The 25,733-nt window shown below is 40.7% G+C and overlaps 1 protein-coding gene across 1 annotated transcript in view; it reads right to left on the bottom strand.

Moving 5' to 3' along the window:
• Nucleotides 1-25,179, bottom strand: part of AGXT2 (alanine--glyoxylate aminotransferase 2) — a gene marked incomplete at its 5' end in the record, with an annotated part of 95,846 nt that extends 70,667 nt beyond the window's left edge. Inside the window, 7 exons of the mRNA XM_007957833.2 lie at nt 13-105; nt 2,388-2,488; nt 11,494-11,587; nt 12,432-12,525; nt 17,922-18,016; nt 20,809-20,932; nt 24,995-25,179. Coding sequence (XP_007956024.2) covers nt 13-105; nt 2,388-2,488; nt 11,494-11,587; nt 12,432-12,525; nt 17,922-18,016; nt 20,809-20,932; nt 24,995-25,179 — 786 coding nt within the window. The remainder of the gene's footprint in view (nt 1-12; nt 106-2,387; nt 2,489-11,493; nt 11,588-12,431; nt 12,526-17,921; nt 18,017-20,808; nt 20,933-24,994) is intronic.
• Nucleotides 25,180-25,733: the final 554 nt, after the last annotated feature.

The raw sequence follows: 25,733 nt of genomic DNA, 5'->3' as shown, positions 1-25,733 counted from the left end.
ATTGTCACTCACCTCATCTGCAATGCATACTCCTCCCCTCTCTCGCACCAGCTCAAAGGCTTCCTTGAGAAACCCCTTTGGGTACTGAACAACTCCATTCACACCCTGCAAAAGACCAAGCCAAGAAGACCTATAATCATAGCACCAGCTCTTGGAGAAGTTTAAAAAGAGTTTTTTTTTTTTTTTTTTTTTTTTTTTAAGGATGGATCATTATTTTCATTGTCATTAGTAATAATGGCAAGCAGTCTACAAAACCATTTCAGCTATGGATGAAAGGAAGGGCCATTATCCTTATGCCATGTCTTCTGGAAAAAAATACAAATATTCATTCTTTCCTTAGAATAGAAAAAAAATCAGAATAAGAAGATTTGGTAAAATTAAAGAAAGACTCCCCTGACAATGTGGGTATTAAATCCAAACTCACTGCTGTTGAATCAGATCTGACTCATGGAGACCCCTCCTTGGGTTTCCGAGGCAGTATCTCTACGGAAGTAGATTGCCAAACCTTTCTTCCGAGGAGTGGTTGGTGGGTTTGAACCGCTAGCCTTCTGGTTAGCAGTCAAGTGCCTTAGGCACTATGCCAAATTAGTGGGATTTCCTTTTCTGCATCTATCTATTCAGTCTGGGAATGCAGGAGATGGCTTTTTAATTTTATTTTTATTGTGATTTGGGTGAAAATTTACAGCGCAAATACACTTTCCATACAGCAGTTCACATACACTTTGTCTCATGACATTGACCACAATTTAGCACAATGCAACATCTCCCCTCCCACTTCCTCCCTATAGTTACCTCTTCCCTGTGTCCATCTCTCCATGCACTCCTACCCCCTGAGCTGTCTCCCTGTGCCTGAGCAGCCCTTCTTTCTCTCATGCTTATTCTCTCCAAGGAGTGTATCTGCCTCAGATAAATGTTCAACTGATATGCCTGTCTATTGTTGGGCTGGAAGCCACAGGTGTGCGTTCAATTCCAGACCTGAAGGGCAGTTAGGGGTCATAGTCTCAGTGGTTCCACCAGGCTCCCTCGGGCCAGCAAACCTGTTCCCCACTTTTTTTATTTTCTTTCCAAATGATTTTGAGTTTTGTTCCACATTGTTCTCCCTGTCTATCCAGGATCTCCTACAAAGTTCCTCTTCCAAGTGGTTGACAGTAGTAGCTGAGCACCATCTATTTCTTCTGGTCTCATAGTCATACAGGCTGCAGATCAGATGGTATACCAGTTGCTAGGACTAGCTGTTTCCATGAATTTTTGGTTTTCTTCATTCTTCTTGGCTCTGGATGAGGAGAGACCCATTGTTGCATCTATATGGTGGCTTGCAAGCTTTTAAGATCTCAGTTGCTACTTGCCACAGAGGTGGAACAATGTTTTATGTAGTATGTTATGCCAATTGAGTTTGATGTCCTCTGTGACTATGGTCCCAGGCCCACAGGTTCAACTACTTGGTCCCTCTGGGTAGCTGGCTGTGACCAAGCAGTGACTACAACCTTCCCTTGTCAGCCCCATTATACACCTGGGGATTCAGATCATACACATAAAGTTATTGGACCACTTTCTGCCAACCCTATACCTGTTCTTGGGTGCACTCTCCACTTCATATACATACCTAGTATTTCAGCCTGTCCACCCATCTATCCACCCATATACTCATGTTTGCCTTCACTGATCACGACGTACTATATGCGCCAAAGCATTCATCTTTGTTGTCTGTACTTCCCATATACCTCTCTATGTCTTTCTCATCCTCAATGCCACTATATTGATCACTCACATTTGGTACATTGCCCTTTTCTTCACCCATATCAAAACTTATCTCTATCTATCTAACAGTATTCCCTCCCCTCCCCGCCCACCCCTGGTAACCAACAAAGGAAATGGTCTTCCATAGATAAATGTTTCCTTGACTATTACAATAATGGACTAATACTATATTTGTCCTTTTGTGATTGACTCATTTCACTCAGCATAATGTCCTCCAGGTTCATCCATGTTATGCAGTGTTTTGCAGATTCTACATTATTCTTTAGGGTTGCATAGTATGTCATTGTGTGTATGTACCATACTTTGGATATCTGTTCCTCAGTTGATGGACACCTAGGTTGTTTCCATCTTTTGGCTACTGTAAATAGTGCTGCGATGAACATGGGTGTGCATATGTCTGTTCTTGTCATGGCTCTCACTTCTTTAGAGTATATACCTAGTAATGGAATAGCTGGGTCAAATGGTCACCTGGAAATCAGGGACCTTCTTTTTCCACGTAGAGGAAGAGAATGAATTGAATTCAGAGCAATAGACTCTTATGTTTTTGGAATTCTGTAGACTGTGTGAGTTAAAACTCCCTGATAATTTAAAAACTCAGCTGAATGAAGGATTAATGTTAATATACCCACTTGAATTGGCTCTGCGAAAAATCCAGCAACTGACTTGGCCACAGAAGTGTTCAGTGTATCTTTGAACTGTTCAATATACTGGTCTTTAGCTTGGCAGCAGTCTAGAAAACACAAAAATAAACAAGAAACTCCCAGCATTTGAAGATGTAAGAATGGCATCCAGAAGAATGGGGAAAAACAGGAAACAAGAATAGAAAACAGAGCATGTGAATTAATTAGCGTCCCTCGGTATTCAGTACACCAGCGTATAAGGATACAGATTTATGAAGGGGGCCTGCTTCATCAGAACAACTTGTACTTTGGCTCAAGGAAGGAGATTAAGATAGCCATAAAGACATAAACAAACTCTTCAGTCATTTCCATCTCAGGAAGAAAGCCCCAAAGTATCATTTGGTCTGGAATAGATAGCCAAGAATACCTATATTCTCTCTGATTTAGTTCAAATGTAATTGGGATACAAATTTAATCTTTTTGAAATTTGTTTTATTTATCATTCATCATCCCTTAATCTGATGTACAATTTTAATACTACAAAGCATTTGTGGTAGTTAAGGTTATGTGTCAACTTGGCTGGGCCTGGTTTTGAGTGGCTGGGCAGCTGGAGGTAGTTACTCCCCATGATGAGACTGGCAATCAGTTCCACGGTGGACTCTGCCATGAGCAGGTGAGTAGCTGCTTTAGGGATGTGGTCTGCTCCCAGTGTATAGCGAGCAACTTTCGGATTGGTCTACAGCTTTTTGGCACACTTAAAGCCTTCATGTAGCTGAGTCTTCATTTAGCTATTTTTCCTGCTGATCTTGGGACTGTCTCTGGACTTGAACTACTGGCCTGCCATGTTGTATGGTAATATTGGGACTGTGCTATTATGTCGACATTGGGCTTGTTAGCCTCAGTAGCCAGCAGCTGTCTAAGTGAAGAGACACCTTTAGCTCCAGTGGGCTGGGAGCAAGAGGCAGAGCTGAAGCCCAAGGTCAAGGGACTTTCACCCCACCCCTAGAGCTTGGCACTTTCAATTTGTAAGAATCTGTAAGAGAATAAACTCCTATTTGTTAAAGCCATCCGCCTGTGGTATTTCTGTTAGAGTGACACTGTTGTTGTTATTTGCCGCCAAGTAGACCGGACTCATAGCAATCTGTCCTTGGGTTTCCGAGGTGGTATCACTATGGAAGTAGATTGCCCAACCTTCCTTCCAAGGAGTGTCTGGTGGGTTTGAACCACCAGCCTTCTGGTTAGCAGTCAAGTGCCTTAGGCTCTATGCTACCAGAGAGTGACACTAGATAACTAAAATAGCATCTCAGTCTTGAGAGTTAGTGACTATGTTTGTAAAACAATCAGAATTCAGTCTAAAGAGGAATATTCTAAAGTCAGATTACTTTCATCTGTTGCAGCCCTAGCCATTTGGTTCTGTGCTTGTTATTCACTGGGCTTTCTCCCCTTTAAGAGCTTTTCATGGAAAGAAACTACGTCTTGCTCATTTTTGGAATTTCTGAATGAACAAACTGCCTGGTATATTGTAGGTGGTCAATAAATATTTATTAATTAAGAAAGAAATAAATGGTAGAAAATCTGGTTGCTGTGAGACATTGTGGAATTCCACTTGAAGACTTTTCTTACCTGAAAGGAAGTTAAGATTGTTGTTTGAATGATCTACTTTTCAATTCATCAATTCTCTTTTTAGCTTGATTAAATCTGCTGATAAACTTCCTCACTGAATTTAAAAATTTTAGCTATAATTTTTTTATTATCCACTAAAAAAACCTCCACTGAAGTTAGTTAGCCATCGAGTTGGTTGTGATTTATAGTGACTTTATAGGCACAGAACTGCCCTATAGCGTTTCTAAGGCTGTAAATCTTTACAGCAACAGACTACATCATCTTTCTTCCATGGAAAGCCTGGCAGGTTCAAACCACCATCCTTTTGGTTAGCAGCCCATTGTTTTAACCACAGTGCCACCAGAACTCCTCATTTTTTTTTTTTTTAAATTACAGTATATATTTTTTATATATCATAGTGCCTAAAGCATTTGGCTGCTAACCAGAAGGTTCATGGTTCAAACCCACCAGCTGCTCCATAGAAGGATGATGGGGCAATCTACTTCTGTAAAGATTTACTACCCCAAAGACTCACTATGATTCAGAAACAACTTGATGGCAGTGAGTTTGTTTGGTTTTATATATATTTTTTACTAAAACCTGCTTTGTCATTCTTTATAGTTCTTTATCCCTGACATGTTTTGAAGATTATATTTTATCTTCTTTAAACATTTTAAGAATTTATTTTTCTAATGTGTCTGATAATTCAATTATTTGAAATCCTTGTGGGTCTGTGTCTTGATCATGGTGTTTTTGTTTCTTGTATATTAGTTATTTTTAACTATGAATGTTTATTTTCCTTGGGAATGTGTTGATCAGTATTCTTTGAGGTCTAGAATGAAGTCATTTCCTCTAGAGAATATTTGCATTTGCAGCTTCCAGGAACTTTGGTCTTGACCGGCATAAGATTCCTGTAAATTAGCAGCTTGAGGTAGTAAGACTGAAGTTCAAATTTGCAGTGGCGATTCTTCCCCAGGAGCCCCACTACTTGTACTCAGCACCAGAATCCTTGTGAACCTTCCAGTGAGTGAGGTGTTGTTTTTGGTGACACGTTTATTTCTAGTTGACCTATGAGTGAGGGTGAAGCCTCTTTGGTGTTCCAGCTTTATGGGTAGGGAAGGTTCTGCAATTATATCTCCTTTGTTAACCGGGCCCTGTACATTTTTAATTTGTTTCCTCCATTCCGTAGAGCCACAAACAATGAAGCTCAAGGCCACCAGATTTTACAAATGCCTGAAGTGCAAAAGATGCCTGCAATGCTCTGCTGACCTCTTTGGGTTCCTGAAGACCCTTACTTTCTTGCATTGGTGATTTATACATGATTTTCATTTTATCCAGGATTTTAATTTATCTTCACCTGGGGACTACCTTGGGTGTCATATTGTTCACCCTATTCAAATGTCTTAGTAATATCAACTGTGTTTACATTCCCACTATGCTTAAAGATGCTAGAAACATTTCTGGGTGTGGCAATGGAATCTTTGATAGCTGTAAGCTTCACCATATAGACCAACAGACATGAAATCCTACAGGTGGGAGAGGACGCGAGAAAAAGGAGATGATTGCCCACGAGGACTGGCCAAGATCAAGAAGCCTGCCATCTGCAAGGGAGCCACCAATGCAAAGGAGAGGAATCCTCTTCGGGACTATCAAGGATCCCAGGGCAGCTGCATTCCCAAGTGACTGAAGCTTCAGAATTTTCACATGCATTTGCCATTTAGTTCTGAACAATATTATTCAGTCTCTGAATCTCTACTCATCGACTCATATCCCTGGACAGCAGAAGGACTGCAGAAGGGGATGTGAATGTGATAGGAGTAGCCAGCACCACAGAAATGGAGAACAGTCACCATTTGCTAACCTAATACTGCTCTGTGACATGGGTGTCTCCTGATGTTTACAGATAAGGAACACAAATCTTCAGTAAATTGCCACCAAAAAGTGAAGCAGAAATATGTTAGCTCTTCATTAAAAATGGGAAAAACACCACTTGGCCCCAAATGACTTTATGGGCTACATGTGATATTTGGGAAAGTTGGCTTGGCAGAGGTTGGGGTTTGGGAGTGTGAGGAAGGAAGTAATAACAAGGGTATTAAACTCAGAAAATATATATTGCAGTATCACTTATGCTGTTTCAATGGGCACCATATAGTAGACAAATAAATCTACACCTCTAAAGATGGAAATGCCCTATTTTTATTAGGAAAGGAAGAGAAAACAGTGCAGAAATACCCTAAAGGAAAGATCAGACATATGTTCAAAAGACATAATTTGAAAATTGAGCAAGCTCATTTTTAACTAGAGAAATCAAAGTGTGGAGAAAATCAACCCCAATGGTTTAAATTTGGCAAACCAAGAGAGGGTTTTAATTGAACTTGTGTTGACCTTTCATGATTTTCTGCCCACTGCTCCACAAGTTTAATGATGAGAGGGGTCATGTGCTGTAATCAGCTTTTTACTTCACTTCACATGTACTTCAGTGGCACATTGTGTAACTTCAGGTCAGGTTGCCTCTAGAGAGAGATTTCATGGTTAGTGTGTCCAAGTCACCATGGCAACATCAAGGGGGTGGAGAGTGGATGCTCTGCTCGATGCTATCAAAGCAACAGAATGGAGATGGAAGAGCTTTTATTTTAGCTGGCGGCACAGAGTTAGGCAGAGTGAGCAGCAAAGAAAGAACAATTGTTCAAAAATAGAAACTTGTAAAAGAGTGACACAATTAGTACTAAGGTCAGGACACTGCAGGGTGGTCAGAGGTGGATTTCATCATGAGTTATACCTGAACTTCAGGGCCTGAAACGAACAGCTGAAGCAACAAGTCCCGGCGAGTGGAATGTGAGAAGATAATGAAATCTACCACATAAACATCTATATTGTTAGTTGCCACTGAGTTGGGCAATGAATGAAATATTGCCTGGTCCTGTGCTATCTCCATGATGTTGATATACTCAAGTCCACTATTGCTGTCACTGTCTATTTTGCATTCCTTCCAGGCAGGGGGCTTGTCTTCCAGCACTATATTGGACAATATTCTGTTGTGATTCCATAGGGTTTTCATTGGCTAATTTTTTGAAAGTTGATAGACCTTTTCTGTTCTGCCTTTGAGGTCTGTATTTGTCCAGAACACCTGCTGAAACCTTTTCACCATGGGCGACCCTGCTGGTATTTAAAATTCTAGTTGTGTAGTTTCCAGTATCATAGTGATATCCAGTATCATAGCAAGCCACCACATTACAACAAACTGACAGATAGGTAGTGGAGCATCTATATTAGGTTCTCAAAAATAGATCCCTCACCTATGCTGGGAATGATGACATCTTTCTGAAATGAAAAAAAAAAAAAAACCTACAAGGTTTTCCCCTGTATATACACAGTGAACTAACTGTAAGAGAAATTGAGAACTGGGGCCATATGTACCTGTGATAATTGGAGCTGTGTGTCAACTTGGCTGAACCACAATTCTGTGTGGTTTAAGCAATTGTGATGTGCGTTGTTCCAATGATGGGATCAGATGTATATGTTTTGAGCAGCCAATCCATTGAAAGGGAGTTTCCCTAGGGGTGTGGCCTGCTTCCAGTATATTTATGGACGTCCTGGGAAAAAAGACACTGTTCTGTGGATCGGGATTGTGTTGTGCTGCCTACAACTGTCCATGAGTGAACAATCCACTATTCGGCCTGGAGATCTTGGCTTCATCATTCATTGGAGTCAACAGCCAGTACACTGCCTGCCAACCTTGAACTTGTCAGCTCCTGCAGGAGCACGAGTTGGGAAAAGCCTCCATCTTGACATTTGATCCAAGAACTTGGGACTTTCCAGCTTCTATAAGTATGTGAGACATTTTCCTAAGATAAATTTCTCTTTCTCTCTCTATATAAGCTTTACTGGTTTTGTTTCTCTAGAGAACCCAGTCTCACACAGTACCCAGAATACATTCCATGTTGGGAAATGTTTATAAACATATATGATACACTTGTTTTACAACAAAGAATAAACACTTCCCAGATCTTAAAACAACAGATGTTTTAAGATGGGTGCTGAGTCTAATGAACCCAAGGTTGGAAAGTAGGATGGTACAATCCCAAGATCAATAGGTAAAATGGCAAACCACTGGATCAAGTGTAGGAACAATCCCAAAATTAGCAGGAAATGCAGCAGGCCACTGAGATGAAGACAGCCAAAAGAAGGATGCAGATGTGCGAAAATCTAGAGATCTTTCTCAAAGTTTCTCCTAATAAAGCTGATGTTCTCTTTGTATTCCAATTCTATTTAGATATATGAGATCAGTCTTGTTTCTTGAATACATGAGTTAAGAAAACAGCTTGCCAAAGAAAACAGTCTGGAGAAGCAGAAATGTCTGTCTCTCACTATCATTTAGCTTCCAAATGCCTCTAGAGGAATGATCATATGGTTCTTATATTTTCAAGTTGACCTAAGGCAGAGGAGAAGGTCTCAAAAAGGAAGTGTGGTTGTTAAGGTTGTGTGTCAGCTTGGCTGGGCCATGGTTTTGAGTGGCTGGGCAGCTGGATATAGTTATTTCCCATGATAAGATTCTAATCACCTCCAAGGTGGAATCTGCTGTGAGGAGCTAACTTGTTGTCTTCAGGGTATAGCCTGCTTCCGGTATATAAGGAGAAACAAAAGCCTAAAACCAAACTCACTGCCGTTGAGTTGGATCTGACTTATAGCAACCCCTCCTTGGGTTTCTGAGGTGGTATCACTACAGAATCAGATTGCCCAACCTTCCTTCCAAGGAGTGGTTGGTGGGTTTGAACTGATGGCCTTCTGGTTAGCAGTCAAATGCCTTAGGCACTATGCCACCAGAGCTCCTATATAAGGAGAAACTTTGAGAAAGATTTCTAGCTTTTTGGCACATCTGCCTCCTGCCTTTGGCTGTCTTCATCTCAGTGGCCTGCTGCATTTCCTGCTAATTTTGGGATTGTTCCTACACTTGATCCAGTGGTCTGCCGTTTTACCTGTTGATCTTGGGATTGTGCCATTCTACTTTCCAACCTTGGGTTCATCAGACTCAGCACCCAGCAGCTGCCTGAGTTAAGAGAAGCCTCCAGCTTCAGTGGACTTGGAATAAGAGGCAGAGCTGAAGCCCAGGTCAAGGGGACTTCACCCAGCCCCTAGAGCCAGCATTCTGAATTTGGACTTCTATCCTCCTAAGCTGTAAGAGAATAAATTCCTGTCTGTTAAAACCATCCATTGTGGTATTTTCTATTATAGCAGCACTAGAGAACCAAAACAGCGAGGAAGCAGAAAGGATGGAGGGAGAGAGGTACATGTGGTAGGGAGGGAATGAAAAGTCCATTTCTGGAGTGCTACTGTGTGCTAGAAGAAGCCTTGGTGGCACAATGGTTAAATGCTTGGTGCTAACCTAAAACTCAATGGTTCAAACCCACCCAGTGGCTCTGTAGGTGAAAGATCTGGAAATCTGCTTCTGTAAAGATTGCAGCCTAGAAAATCCTATGGGGCAGTCTAGTCTGTCACATTGAAAATTGACTTGACAGCTCACAACAACAACAATATTGTGTACTATTCTCTGTTCTGGTGGTTTTAAGTCAGACTAGGTCTTTGCAGTGCACCGAACTGATTTTAGCTCTCAATGCTAATTCATAGCGACCCCTCCTTGGGTTTCCAAGGCTGTATCACTTTGGGAGTAGACTGCCCAACCTTCCTTCGGAGGAGTGGTTGGTGGGTTTGAACCACCAGCCTTCTGATTAGCAGTGCCGTAGGCACTACGTCACCAGAGCTCCCCAATGCCATATAGATATGACATATAGATATGGTTTTACTTGTCACTTAGTGTATTTTTATGCAAATAACATACACTTTCTATATTGTTTGCCAGCTGCTCCCTCCTCCAGGGAGGTATTTTTTATAAGTGTTGCTATGCCAGTTTTTTTCTTTTTTAAACAAGTTGCTATAAAAACAACAAAACTAGCATAGCATGTTCTGTATGTTATCTGCTACTCTCTACGAGAAGACAAGGTGATCTCTATTCCTTTATCCTATAAAGCCCTATAATATGGGGGTGGGGAGAGCAAGGTATGGCTCTCTCTGTTTTAAAATGAGAAAAATGAAGTCAAAGATGGGGCTTTTTCCCTTTCTCAAGGGAAAGGCTGAGAGTGGAATCAAGATCACTTGTCTTGATTTCTGACTAGCAAAATGAGGCTTGCTTTTAAGCCTGGTTTCATTCAGATGGCAGATCAGTAAGAATTAGGGTGATCCTAGATATTAGGAGCACTGGCTTTGGAATCAGAAGACCTTGGATCAAATCCTAGTTCTTCTACCTCTGAGGGGTGGATCACATTTCTTCATCTTTAAAATGGAGAGTTTGAATTATAGCTTTGAATTTCCTTCTGGTTTTAAATTCTCAGTTCTGTAGCCATGACATCTTGCCTTGTTCCAATGCTCATTTTTCATCCTACCTTCATTTTGCCATTATCCCATCTGAATTTTAAGATGATTGTGAATTTTCTTCCTTTTAAAGCTGCTATTTAAGACTTCCATTTTGCATTCCTTCTCTCTACCCAGTGAGTCACACTTTCCATTAAGGATATTTGGGCTGGGGTAATTAGTTCTTTCTTTCAAAACTACTTAAGATAGGTAGTCAAGAAGTCCTGTACTGTGATGACGTATGTGAGGCAAGCCTTGGTGATTAGCAAATGGCAGATTCCATTTCCATGCCTCCTTTCTCTCATGTTATGAATAAGTAAAGAATGCAGATAAAAATGATGTTGATACATAAAATATTTCCTTGTGAGAATGCTTTTAAAACATTTGCAAGCCATGTCAGCAGCATTGAGGAAAGACCTCGTGTTTTGACAGATGCTCTCATGTTGCCGGCATTCTCGGTCCCTGGAGAACTTCTTGACTAGAGTTTTGAGATTCTTAAAAGTACACTTTCCCCTCTCCCTTACTTCCATTGGGAACTGGTAAATAAATCCACAAGTCTTATTTTCTTTTAAAATTAATGACAGAGCTATTGGTAATATAGCACAAGATTCAAGACTGCCCCTTGGTTAAGTACCAGGTTATAGTCTGATCTTCACTTAGTTTGATAGCCTGAGATGTTTTTCCTACACAACCAGACAGACTCTGATAGTAAAGTGGTTCCAACTGCCATTGACTTCTTCAACTCATGGCAACCCCATGTGTGTCAGAGTTGAACTGTGCTTCATAGTATTTTCAATGGCTGATTTTTTTGGAAGTAGATCACCAGCCTTTCTTCCAAGGTGCTTCTGGGTGAGCTCAAGCCCCCAACCTTTCGATTAGCAGTGGGGTACATTAATTATTTGTACCACCCAGGGACTCATGGTAAAGTTGTAGTTGGCACGAGAAATATTATTTCAATGAGGAGTAATTTTCTGGTTTTATTTCCTTTGGCTTTTCTATTTCCCATTTTTTCAAATGTAATTTTTCACTCAGGAATGGGTCTGCCTTCCTCCAAGTTCCTTACCCCTTCAGTCCTTCCCCTATTTCCTCCCTCCCTGCCCAGTTGGACCTGGTGCACAGCTGCATTTCCTAATTGTCTGCACTGGAGAATCTCGACAGTGGCTTCCTCCCCAAGGGCCACGGAAAACATCTGGGCACATGGTCTGCAAACAACAAAAGAAAGAGTTTGGCAAGACACAAGCTGGCCTATGTGGGGTAGCACGCGGTACTTGTCAAAGCAAGCAAAACCAAAGCAAACACACTGCCATCGAGTCGGATCTGACTCATAGCAACCACTCCTTGGGTTTTCGAGGCAGTATCACTATGGAAGTAGATTGTTCAACCTTCCTTCTGAGGAGTGGCTGGTGTATTTGAACCTCCAGGCTTCTGGTTAGCACTCAAATACCGTAGGCACTATACTACCAGAGCTCCTTGTCAAAGTAAGAGGACTTCTTAATTTGATATTGAGATCTATCCTCCACTCCTTCCCCACTTAGGAAGTAAACCTAATAATCTGCTGTGAAGAGATAATTTTTTTCTTAGAAATTAGATATGTGGGCACTCTAGAAAGGAAATTGATTTCAATATTAGACTTGCTCAAGGGTTTGGTGGGTAAGGACAGCTGAAAGAATAAGAATAAGTAGGCATCTGATTTTGATGTTTAAAAGGTGAGCACAGTGAGAATAGAAGGTGAGAATGGTTGTGATGCTATAGAAATTTTATGCATTCAAGGCTCTAAGAACCAGTGTCAATCATTTCTTTACAGTTTACTTGATTAAATTTAAAAGCAAAACAAGTGAAGAAAGATGCTATCATTAATTATTATTCAGATTCTGAAGTCATTTCTAAGAAATATTTCCCCCAAATGGTCTTCAATTGCATCAATTTAAGTCCCAGATTAATGGCAGGTTTTATATTAATTTGTAATTTGAATACCAGGAAATTCTGATAAATTATTCCACAGCCCAAACAGTCTTTAGAAAGAGGATATAAAAACCCATAACTCACTGCTTGGCAACCCATTCCACTAGGAAGTTCCATCTTGAAGACCCCTACATTTGTCAAGCCAAGTGTGTAAGGACTACATCCATGGTAGGCTCCTCTGCAGAAAGAAAACAATGGAGTTTGGGAATTAAGTTTATTTTCTTGAATCAGTGGAATATTGATGGAAATAACTGAGCAGGGCAAAAGAGAAAACACATGAAGGACACCATTAACATTCAACCCCAATGATTTCTAAGAAATCATCACGCCTATGTCAGGTGAAATTACTTATTCAACATTTATTTTAATAGGTGTCAGAAATTGAAATGCTGAAAGGAATTTTGGAGGTCATCTGGCCAAGAACTCTGACTGTAGATCCTAGCTTATTACTCTGAAATAATGAGACTAATCTTTTAACAGACATATCAGAAATTATTCTCCTAAATGGAACTCATGGGTGGTGCAAATGGTTAATGCACTCAGCTGCTAACCAAAAGACTGGTGGTTCAAGTCCATCCAGAGCTGCTTCAGAAGAAAAAACTTGACAATGTGCATCTGAAAGGGCACAGCTGTTGAAAATCCTATAGAGCATAGTTTTAGTCTGACAAATATGGGGTCAGATATTTGTCTGATATTTGTTCCCATAATGCATGTTGATCAATATCTTTGGGAATTCCTCCCTAAATGCCTTGTAAGCCACCTTATGAAGTATATAAGCATACAAGTGTTTGTTCTTTCAACTTGAAATAGTCATATTTAGTATAAGGCCTTTGATTTACCAGCTTTGGCTTCAAACAAGTTTTGGCAATTTCCTAAATCAAAATGATCTTTAAAAGATGAGGAGCCGGAACTATTGTTGTTGTTGTTGTTAAGTGCCATCAAGTCATTTCCGACTCATAGTGACCCCATGCACAGCAGAATGAAACACTGCCTGATCCCGCGCCAGCCCCACAATCCCTGCTATACTTGAGCCCATCATCGCAGCCACTGTGTCAATCCATCTCGTTGAAGGCCTCCCCCTCTTTCGTCGACCCTCCACCCTACCAAGCATGACATCCTTCTCCAGGGAATGGTCCCTTCTGACAACATGACCAAAATAGGTGAGACAAAGTCTGGCCATTCTTGCTTCCAAGGAGCATTCTGGCTGCACTTCCTCCAGGACAGACCTGTTAGTTCTTTTAGCAGTCCATGGTACTTTCAGCATTCTTCGCCAGCACCACAATTCAAAAGCATCAATTCTTCTTTGGTCTTCCTTATTCATTGTCTAGCTCTCACATGCATACCAGGTGATTGGAAATATCATGGCTTTTGTCAGGTGCACCTTAGTCCTTAAGGAGATATCCTTGCTCCTCAGCACTTGAAACAGATCCTTCACAGTTGACTTTCTCAATGCTACACGTCGTCTAATGTCCTGACTGCTGCTTCCATTGGCATCGATTGTAAAACCAAGCAACGTGAATTCTTTGACTACCTCAATCTTCTCTCCATTTATTGTGATGCTGCTCATTGGTCCAGTTGTGAGGATTTTTGTTTTCTTGATATTGAGACATAATCCATACTGCAGACTGTATTCTTCACCCTTCATCAGTAAGTGCCTTAAGTCATCCTGACTTTCAGCAAGCAAAGTTGTATCGTCTGCATATCTCAGGTTATTAATGATTCTTCCTCCAATCCTGATACCACGTTTTTCTTCATATAATCCAGCTTCTTGGATATTTGGAACTATTAAGACTATTCAAAAGAGTAGTCCTATATCTTGAAAGAGGAGACACAAAAATGTGTTGAATTCTGATACCACCATGACTGCTTCACAAAGATTAATCCTCATCATGGACACACATATTCTGGAATGTTTATTTAGGTAAGATATCAAACAAAATTCTTTATTGCCATGCCATATTTCTTTGATAGTGGATGTTTCCTTAGCCTATAATGGTTGCATGTATGTATCACATGAAATTTTGCATTGTTTGTAATGGGCTGGGGTTGAAATCAATTTTCCTTTTTATTTAGACAGAAACTATGGCCTGACTGGGGGAAAAATGAGACTATTTCTTCTTTCCATCAAGTTTTTTTGTAAGTCACTCTGCCTTATAAACATCAGTTTAAATTTGTTGTATAAAATCATCTGAAGGAGGCAACTGTGAGAATAATTCTCAGTTTTCTATTATTTTTAATGCTAATATGGCCATCAAAGAGCAGCTTGAGAAGACAAAGTCAATTATGATAATGAAGTGTGCAAAAACATGGAGTTAGAAAACCTAAAAGTAAGAATATGTTCAGCATTTCTCAAGCCAAAAGAACTGAAAAAAATATTCAAGCCTCAAGTTAAAATATTGAAAGATTCTGTGGGAAAAATATTGAATGCTGTGGGAAACATCAAAACAAGATGGAAGGAAAACACAGAGTCACTGTACCAAAAAGATTGGGTTGATGTTCATCCATTTCAGGAGGTGGCATATGATCAAGAACCAATTGTATTGAAGGAAGAAGTTGAAGCTGCACTGAAGGGAGTGGGAAAAAAACAAGCCTCCAGGAATTGGTAGAATACCCACTGAGATGTTCCAACAAATAGATGCTGTGCTGGAGGCACTCACTTGGCTATGTCAGGAGATTTGGAAGATAGCAACCTGGTCAACTGACTGGAAGAGATCCATATTTGTACCCATTCACAGAATGTGGAAATCATCGAACAATATCATTAATATCTCATGCAAGTAAAATCTTACTGAAGATAATTTAAAAAAGGTTGGTTGTAACAGTATTTTGACAGAGATATTACAGAAATGCAAGCTGGATTCAGAAGGGAACATGGAGCGAGGAATATCATAGCTGATGTCAGATGGATCTTGGCTCAAAGCAAAGAATGCCAGAAAGACATTTACTTATGTTCTATTGACTATGCAAAAGCATTCTATTGTGTGGATCATAACAAATTATGGATAACATTGAGAAGAATGTGAATTTCAGAACACTTAATTGTACTCATGAGGAACCTATACATAGACCAGGAAGCTATCATTCTAACAGAAGAAGGGAGCACTGCATGGTTTAAAATCAAGACGGGAGTGTGTCAGGGTGTATCCTTTCACCACACTTATTCAATCTGCATGCAGTACAAATAATCTGAGAAGCTGGACTACATGAAGAAGAACGTGGCATCAGGATTGGAGGAAGAATCTTTAACAACCTATGATATGCAGATGACACAAGTTTGCTTGCTAAAAGTGAGGATGACTTGAAGTACTTACTGATGAAGATTGAAGACTAGACTACAGTCTGCAGTGTGGATTACACCTCAATATACAGAAAATAAAAATCCTCACAACTGGACCAATAAACAGCATCACAATAAATAGAGAAACGTTTGAAGTTGTCAAAGATTTCATATTATTTAGTTCTACAATCAACTCCTATGGAAGCAGCAGTCAAGACATCAGAGGATGTATAGAGCTGGGCAAGTCGGCTGCAAGGAACCTCTTTCAAGTGCTGAAGAACAAGAATGTCTCTTGAGGACTAAGGTGCATCTGACACAAGCCATGGTATTTTCAATCACCTCATATGTATGTGAGAGCTGGAAAATGAATAAGGAAGACCGAAGAAGAATTGATGTTTTTGAGTTGTGGTGTTGGCAAAGAATGCTAAAAGTACGATGGATGTTAAAAGAACTAACAAATCTTTCCTGGATTAAGTGTAGCTGGAATGCTTCTTGGAAGTGAGAATGGCCAGACTTCATCTCACCTACTTTGATCATGTTGTAAGAAGAGACAATTCCATGGAAAAAGGTATCATGCTTGGTAAAGTAGAGGGTCAACAAAAGACAAGAAGACCCTCAACAAGATGGATTGACACAATGGCTACAATTATGGGCTTAGGTAAAGCAGAGATCATGGAGCTGGCACAGGACTGGGCAGTGTTTCGTTCTGTTGTACATAGGGTCACTATGAGTAGGAGACAGGTCGATGGCACCTAACAGCAACAACAATATGGCCATCAGGGTTTGTAATTAATTAAATGATTGATTCTCAAAAGTCATCCAAAGAAGCAGAAATATGCAGGATTAGGTATGCATCCTCTGAAATGAAAGAGGGTAAAAAGTGAAACAATGGCCTTCTGGCACTATGAGCACATGTATCCTTGTCATAAGCAGATACTAAAATGGACCCAATGTCACACAGTAAGGGGCTCTGGTGGTGTAGTGCCTAAAGCATTTGACTGTTAAGCAGAAGACTGGTGGTTCAAACCCACCAGCTACTCTGTGGAAAGAAGACTGGGCAATCTACTTCTGTAAAGATTTACTACCTTGGAAATCTGAAGGCATTGTTGTTTGCCGTCGAGTCGGCCCCGACTCATAGCGACCCCTCCTTGGGTTTCCGAGGCAGTATCACTATGGAAGTAGGATTGCCCAACCTTCTTTCCGAGGAGTGCTGGTGGGTTTGAACCGCCAGCCTTCTGGTGAGCAGTCAAGTGCCTTAGGCACTATGCTACCTGAAGGCATATGAGTCGGAATTGACTTGATGGCAGTGAGTTTTTTGTTTTTTTCATGTCATACAGTAGAGCCATGAGCTTCTCTGAGCATAGAGAAGTCATTCAGTACTTGGTATATGTTGCAACCAATAATACATCTTCAAAATAAATCAAACAAACAAACAAATCTGTCATGTGATCTTCTTGATGATTCCATAGGGGGATCTATGACTTAATGAGGACTCTAAGCTGTTTGCCAATAAGCAATTTCATGATAAATGGAGAAAAAAATTGAGCATTGAGGTTGTTAAGGATTTCCTTTTACTTGATCCACAATCCATAACCATGGAAGCAGCAATCAAGATATCAGGTGACATATTGCACTGGGCAAATCTACTGCAAAAGACTTCTTTATAGTGTTAAATAGCAAGGATGTCACTTTGAAGACTAAGATGTGCCTGACCGAAGCCATGATATTTTCAGTATGCATGTGAAAGCTGAATAATGAGTACTGAAGACTACAGAAGAATTGGTACGTTTTAAATGTGATGTTACTGAAGAATATTGAAAATACATGGACTGCCAGAAGAACAAACAAATCTGTCTTAGGAGCAGTGCAGCCAAAATGCTCCTTAGAAGTGAGAATGGCCAGACTTCGTCTCACATACTTTGGTCATGTTGTCAGAAAGGACCAGTCCCTGGAGAAGGATATCATGCTTGGTAAAATAAAGGGTCAGTGAAAAAGGGAAGACACTCAATGAGATGGATTGACACAGTAGCTGCAATGATGGGCATAACAAATATAGTGAGGATTGTGCAGGACTGGGCATGTTTCGTTCTGTTGTACATAGGGTCACTATGAGTCGAAACTGAGTTGATGGCACTTAACAACAACATCCTATCATAAAATTCATTTAATTGATCCTGACTTAAAAGCTAAAATTATAAAAATACCCCTAGGAAAGCCTCTTGCCATATTTTAAAGACACATTTAATATTATGGTAAGTTAATCCTGTTAATAGTTGAATATTCCCAGTCAAGATTACCTGAATGAAATGATGTCTGTGTTATTTGAGTGTGCTCTGGCCATCAGCATGGCCAAGTCATTGGCTTCTGAGCCACTGTTTGTCAAGAAAATGACCTGGAAGGAAGAGACACATAACCCTATAATATCTTTCCTTATTACACAATTAATTCAAAATTATGCAGAACAAATAATCTGAGATAATATGACCCACTCTGATTATGAAATCAGTCTGATCATCTAATTACTCTACAGCCCTTCTTTGAGCAGGAGCTAAGTGCCAGAAATATAAAAATGGCTAAGAGATTGCCACAGCTGTGGAAGATTCTGGGATTTCATTGGCCTAACTTGATGCTCTGTAAATGGCTAAGATCAGGAGACTTGCTGAGGAGCACAGAGTGGTTAGGTGCAGAGTGGATGTGAGGATCAGATCTGTTGACTAAACCTAAACCAGCCCTGATTCTGAAGGCTTAGAACCAGGGCTTCAAACGGTTTCTTCACAGTTCAGTAATGGCCAATGCAGCAAAACTGGAATGGACAAAATTTGTAAAATGTAGGTGAATCAGAATGGTAATTGGAATGGGAAAAATTATAGCGTGAATAATTTTGCTAGAAACTTAAACTCCCTTGTAGAAAACAAGGGAAGTGTGTGCGTTGCAAATCTCTTGATCCACAGAGACCGAAACAGTGCTGCCCTGCTCAAAGTTGGTGGCTGACCACACTGCTTTGAATGTGTGTCAATCTCTACAATCCTGGCAATAATCCAGTCTCCCACATTAGGCTCCTGAAAGGGCTCACTATACCTCTTCTGAATCTCCCATTCCAGGGCTTCAACTTGTAACTTCCCCTGTTCCAGTTATCATTCCACTTCACTTAAATATTAAAATTAGATCCTGTTCCAGTTTTGCTCTGTCAGCCATGACTAAACTACTTTAAACTGTTTCAAAGCCCTGCTTCAAACAAAACAGTCACCCTGGCCCTGCAACCTCAGAGGGTGCCCTAGCCTGGCTGTCCTGTGTGTGTGAAAAGAAGCAAGTACACAAAAGTGCAGCACAGGTTGGCCAAAGGAATGATGAGAACTGAAGGGACAGGGTCCTCCAGGCTCTGGGACTGGGAAGTGGATGTGTGCTTGTACCTTTGCTGATTTCCTTGCTTTTTCCTTTCCATGAACATCCCAGTACTGAACTTAGATTGCAGTATTTATGTTGTTGTTGCGAGCTGTGGAGTCAGACCTGACTCAGTGACCCCTCTGTGGGTTTCCGAGGCAGTATCACTACAGAAGTAGATTGCTCAACCTTCCTTCCAAGGAGTGGCTGGTGGATTTGAACCGCCAGCCTTCTGTTTAGCAGTCAAGTGCCTTAGGCACTACGCTACCAGAGCTCCTGCAGTATTTATAGGTTTCTTCATCTTAACCAACCAACCAATTGACATCCAGTCAGGTCTGACTCATGGTGACCCCCTGTGTGTCAGAGTAGAACTGCTCCATAGGGTTTTCAATTGCTGATTTCGCAGAAGCATCGGGGCTTCCTTCCAAGATGCATCTGGGGGACTCTAACCTCCAATCTTTCAGCCAAGTGTATTAACTATTTGCACCACCCAGGGCACCCTCTTCATCTTAGCTTAATAATAAAATAATAATTATAGCTACCACCATATGCTGAGCAATAGCTTAAAGTATTTCATATATATTAACTCATTTTTTGAAAAAGCAAATTTAGACCAATGTTTTAATATCTCAATTCAGGCTGAAATTCAGCCATTTCAAGGGCACAAAAATATCTTTTTTAAATTTTTATTTATTTATTTATTTTATTTTGATTTGGGTGAAGATTTACAGAACAAATTCACTTTCCATACAGCAGTTCACATATACTTTGTCTCATGTCAATGACCACAGTTTACCACAATGCAACAGCTCCCCTCCCACTTCCTCCCCATAGTTACCTCTTCCCAGTGTCCATCCCTCCATACTCTCCTGCCCCCTGAGCTGTCTCCCTGTGCATAAGCAGCCCTTCCTTCTCCCATGATTGTTCTCTCTAGGCCGTGTGTCTACTTGAGGTAAATGTTTAACTCACATGCCAGTACTTTGTTTGGCTGGAAACCACAGGTGTGGGTTCAATTCCAGACCTGAAGGGCAGCTCGGGGCCATAATCTCAGTGGTTCCACCAGGCTCTATTGGACCAGCAAACCTGGTCCCCACCTTCTTTTTTTTTTTTCCCCCTCCAAATGATTTTTGAGTTTTGTTCTCGCTCTCTATCCAGGATCTCCTACATCCCTTCCAAGTGGATGACAGTGGTAGCTGGGCACCATCTAGTTCTTCTGGTCTCATAGTTGTATAGGTTGCAGATCAGATGGTGTACCAGTTGCTAGGACTGATTGTTTCCATTAATTTTGGTTTTCTTCTTTCTTCTTGATGAGGAGCGACCCATCGTTGCATCTAGATGGCAGCTACAAAAATATCTTATTGCAAAAATGTTTAAGTGCATCTTAGACCAAATGAACTGAATGGTTTATTAATTTTATTAAAAAATGGCTCCATGCTTTGTAAGAGAGCAAATGCAAATGCCTTTGTAGAGGGCTATGGAGCAAAGAGATGGAAACCTCTTGAGGAACATAGAGAAGAAAGTCAGGAAGGGTCCTAAGAAATACTTTCTGAAAGGATACGATGCTGAGGAGTGGCCAAGGGAAGAAGAGACTCAGAGAGGATGTATGTCAACATTGGCCACAGAAATGTTTCACCAGCTATTAATAAATCCTTTTCTTCTGCTTGATTGCTCTTAGATATGGCTATTGGCTCAATAGTCCAGTTGTTCAGACTAAATGCCCTGCCTGTGTTTCTGCTTCCTACACCAACTCCCTTGATACCTGGGATCATGAGACTACTGTCCCTTTGACCTGGGACTACCTACCTTAAGAGGCTCAGGGAGAAGTGCTGAGAGCTTCTCTGCATATTCATGCATTGGGGGATGGAAGAAGATGGAGCTTGTATGCCACAGGCGGCCAAGCTGCTTTTTGGCTACTGCATTGACCTTCCTGAAGAAACAGAAGAATGGAGTTAAGCATGCTGCTAGCAGGCATGTCCTCTGGCAACACATACATTGGCTCTTGGACCAAAAACAAAACAGAATAAAAACCAAACCAATTGAGTCAATTCCTACTCATGGCAATCTGTGTGTGGATTAGGGTGGATTAACCAATAAGCAAGGTAAGCACAGACTTGTTTGTTCTTACATACCAATCTTTAGTAAACTAGGATCTTTGATGTGGTGACAAAATGTGAAACTGCTCACTAAAGATTAGTAAGAAAGCACAAGTAAGCCGGTGCTTTCCCTGCTTATTAGGTGATTTGACACTGGGCACAGAGTAGGAATCCCTCGTAGAGCTTTCTTGGCTGAATCTTTATGGAAACAGACAGCTAGGCCTTTCTTCAATGGAGCCTCTGGGTTGGTTCAAATGACCAACCTGTAGGTTAGTAGTCGAGCACAAGTCAACTTTCTTGAACCCAAACAAACACACAGCTATTTCTAAAAGAGTTTCAAGAGGCACACGAGAAAGAATGTCTCTAACTACCAGTATCCATTGGTGGAATGTGTTGTCTGAAAAGGTAATGAATTTCTCATCAAGAGAGAAGTGTTCAAAGGAGATTAAATAATTGTCTGCTATGAATTTTAGGAAATAATTCCTGGCCTAGGAGAGTTTAGACTTAGAAGCTTTTTTAACTATAAGTTTTCTTATTAATCTCCCTTTCTTATTAACCTCTTTTTGGAAAATAGAGATGAGTGGATGAAAGCCTGGTTGCCTGCACATTTTATTCTTAGGATGATAGATCTATTATTCACGTATATGCACTCTTGTCTTGGTTCTCTAGTGCTACTGTAACAGAAAAACCGCAAGCAGATGGCTTCAACAACCAGGAATTTATTCTCTTAAAGTTTAGGAGGCTAGGATTCCAAATTCAGAGTGCCAGCAATAGGGGCGGAGTGAAGGTCCCTTGACCTTGGGTTTGAGCTCTGCCTCTTATTCCAGGCCCACTGGAGCTGGCAGGCTGCTGAGGCTGACGAATCCAAGATTATTAACAAGTAAAATGGCACAAACCTAAGATTGGCAGGCAACACAGCAGACCACTGGTTCAAGTCCAGGAAATGGATATGAAGAGTTGGCCAAATGCAGGATCCAAACATGTAAAAAAGCTACAGACTTTTTCCAAAGTTTCTCCATCTATACTGGAAGCAGTGCACACATGAAAGGCAACTCCCCTTCCACTGATTAAGGTCTTACAACAGATTCCACCATGGCGTTGATTACACTCTCATCATGGGGAATAACTACATTCAGCTGCCAACCCACTCAAGAAGAGCATGGCCTGGCCAAGTTGACATAAAACCTTAACTACCACAATGGTTAATAATTTTTCCTTCAAAGGAGATTCAAATATCTGGTACTGAATAGTGGTTGTTGTTGTTAGGTGCCATCGAGTTGGTTACAACTCATACTGACCCTATTTGCAACAGAATGACACTCTGCATGGTACTGCATCATCCTTCCAATTGTTGCCATGCCTGAGCCCATCATCACAGCCATTGTGTCAGTCTATCTCATTGAGGATCTTCATTGTCACTGGCCCTGTACTTGACCCAGCATGATATCCTTCTCCAGGGGCTGGTCCCTCCTGATAACATGTCTCAAATATGCAAGATGTATACAAGTCTCACCATCCTTGCTTCTAAGGAGCATCCTAGCTGTACTTATTCCAAGACAGATTTGTTCCTTTTTCTGGCAGTCCATGGTATATTTAATATTCTTCACCAGCACCATAATTTAAAGGCATCAATTATTCAGTCTTCCTTATTCATTGTCCAACTTTTGAATGCATATGAGGCAATTGAAAATACCATGGCTTGAGTCAGGCTCACCTTAGTCTGCAATATGACATCTTTGATTTTTAACACTTTAAGAGATATTTTGCAGCAGATCTGCCCAATGTGTCATAATTATGACACCACACTTTTAAAGGATCAGATCAACCTTAAAGGATCAGAAGTTTCATGTTCATGGATAGTAGGAAATAAGGGTAGATAAATAGGTATGCCGAGAATGGCCAGACTTTATCTTTCCTATTTTGGTCATGTTGTTAGAAGGGACCATTCCTTGGAGAAGGATATCATGTTTGGTAAAGTGGAGGGTCAACAAAAAAAGGGGAAGGCCCTCAACCAGATGGAATGACACAGTGGCTACTATGATAGGTTCAGATATAGCAAGGATTGTGAGGCTGGCTCAGGATCAGGCAGTGTTTTGTTCTGTTGTACATAGGGTTGCTATGAATCAGAGCTGACCTGATGGCACCATACAACAACAATAATAAGGAGGTATGTGGGCCACTACTTGTCTGTTAGTTTGTCCTACTGTGGTGCTTTGCATGTTGTTATGATGCTGGAAGCTATGCTACCAGTATTTCAAACACCAGCAGGGTCACACATGGTAGACAAGTTTCAGTGGAGTTTCCACACTAGTACAGACAAGGAAGAACAGCATGGTGGTCTACTTCCAAAAATTAGACAATGAAAAATTTATGGTTCACAACATTGTATTGTGTGGAAGATCAAACATGCCAGTGATCATGGAGATGGTGCAGGGCTGGGAAATATTTTGTTCTGTTGTGCATGGGGTCATTGTAAGTCGGAACCAACTCAATGGCAATTAGCAAGACTTCTAAAAATGTAGTAACTAAATGACTGGGTGGGGAAATGGGATGAAACCGATTCTATGGGGGAAATAATAAGGGAGGGAAGAGAGTGTATTCATGAAAGCTGAGGGCTAAGGAAAGATTCCAGGACACTCAGAATCAGGGGATCAGAGGAACAAGGTAAAGTATCACATGGAGATAAGAAAGAGAAAGGTTATGAAAATGAGTGAGAATGGCTGATTGACAGGGACCATGTCAAAAGGCTATTGGGAGAATTAAATGAGAATGTTTGAAAATTTTCTCTACTCCATTTCCCCCTACTTCTTCCATGTGTTTTTGTCCTATGTTTTAAATTGCATTAGAAATTTATTATGAGTGCTTCTTAGGACCTCCTGAAGACAGTAGGGGCAGGCTATAGGAGAAGAAGGTGAGGGCTAGGTCCTGAAGGTACTACCATTTCATTACCTCCTGAGAGCTGTTTGAGGAGGAGACCTTCTGCCTCTTGCTTTGGCAGAAAAGCCCAAATCTATTCTACTTATTTTACACTTGCTATTTTATTTTATTTTTCACTTAAAATAAGTTTTATTGACCATATTATTAAGGGCAAGAGAAAATAAGCATTAAAATGAGATGGTTGCCCCGTAACCAACAGAATCACAGAAGAACCTGCTGAGAGGACATTTGTGTGGGTGGGTTGGTGATCAAGGCTGCACAAAATCTCAAGATTAATAGACTCATACATTTCCAATGTAAATTTCCAACTGTGATTGTGTCTTTGTCTCATTATCCCCTTTATCCTCAATTATCTCTCAGAGTTAATTAAGATGATTCTCAGCCTAGAAGTTCTTATCTCTCAATGCCTCTCACCCCACACACCTGCCTTCCCTTTCATTTCTGCCTTTTCCTCAGGTGCATTCCATTTTTTGGTAAAGCTGTTACTAGAGAAGGAGAAATACATACAGCAACACTCCAATCACACACAGTGTATGCCACACTGCATATGCAACTAGAATTATAGAACCTTGAATCATCAAGAAAAGTGCAGTCCTAAGATTTTTTCCCCCAGCAAACAGCAGGGAGTATGTCAGTCATAATCCGTAAGAGTTTTTTTTTTTTTTTAAAGCTGAGGTAAGTGAACCAAGGAGTCCCAGGGCAGTGCAAATGGCTAACATGTTGGTTGCTAACTGAGAGGTTAGAGGTTTGAGTCCACTCAGGGGAGCCTACTTTTCACATCTACTTCTGAAAAATCAGCTACTGAAAACCCTGTGGAACATATGGGGCTATCATGAGTCAGAGTTGAATTGATGGCAACTGGTTGATCGGCCCATGGGTTCTGAATCATAAAGATGATTACCAGGCTGTTTCTCAAATATTCCTCTTAAGTGAACATCCCAAATTTTAAGGATACTCACGGATGGCAGTGACCAACACTGACAGTGACAATCCCTGAAAAGAAATCCAGGTATCTGTTTCCCTCGACATCAAATAGCCACTCCATGTGTCCTTGGTGGAGCAACAAGGGCTTCTGAAAGTACGCTGTCACCACAGGAGAGAGATGTCGTTTGTGGATCTCCAGGACATGATTATACTCCAGGGTCTAGAGATAGACAGTAGTTAAAAGCTTTCTTTTCCTAATCTCTGCATTTCTTAAATAAAATTTGCAAGTCAATTTAAAAGTGCTTAGTCTCTGTATAGGAGCTCTAGGGCTGTAGTGCTTTGGCTGCTAACTGAATGGTCAGTGATTCAAACCCACTGGCTGCTCTATGCAAGAAAAATGAGGAGTCTGCTTCCATAAAGATTTTCAGCCTTGCAAAAAGACAAACAGTCCAATTAATATGGGCAGAAGACATGAACCCATATTCATCAGGCACTATTTTTTTAATTGAAATATAATTTATGTACAGTGAAATACACAAAACTAGTGACATGGGTCAATGCATTTTCTTTTTTTTCTGCAGTGTTCCCTTCCCTCCCCTTGCCTCCCACCCCTGGTAACCAACAAAGAAAGTTTCCTTCCATATATAAACCTTTCCTTGACTTTTTACAATAATGAACTAATATAATATTTGTCCTTCTGTGATAGACTTATTTCACTCAGCATAATGTCCTCCAAGTTCATCCATGTTATGCAGTGTTTTGCAGATTCTACAT

The sequence above is a fragment of the Orycteropus afer genome, unplaced genomic scaffold, assembly GCF_000298275.1.
Source record: "Orycteropus afer afer isolate SDZICR_OR568_19922 unplaced genomic scaffold, OryAfe1.0 scaffold00804, whole genome shotgun sequence".
Classification (NCBI taxonomy): Eukaryota; Metazoa; Chordata; class Mammalia; order Tubulidentata; family Orycteropodidae; genus Orycteropus; species Orycteropus afer.
This window is presented reverse-complemented; position numbering and strand designations above follow the sequence as displayed.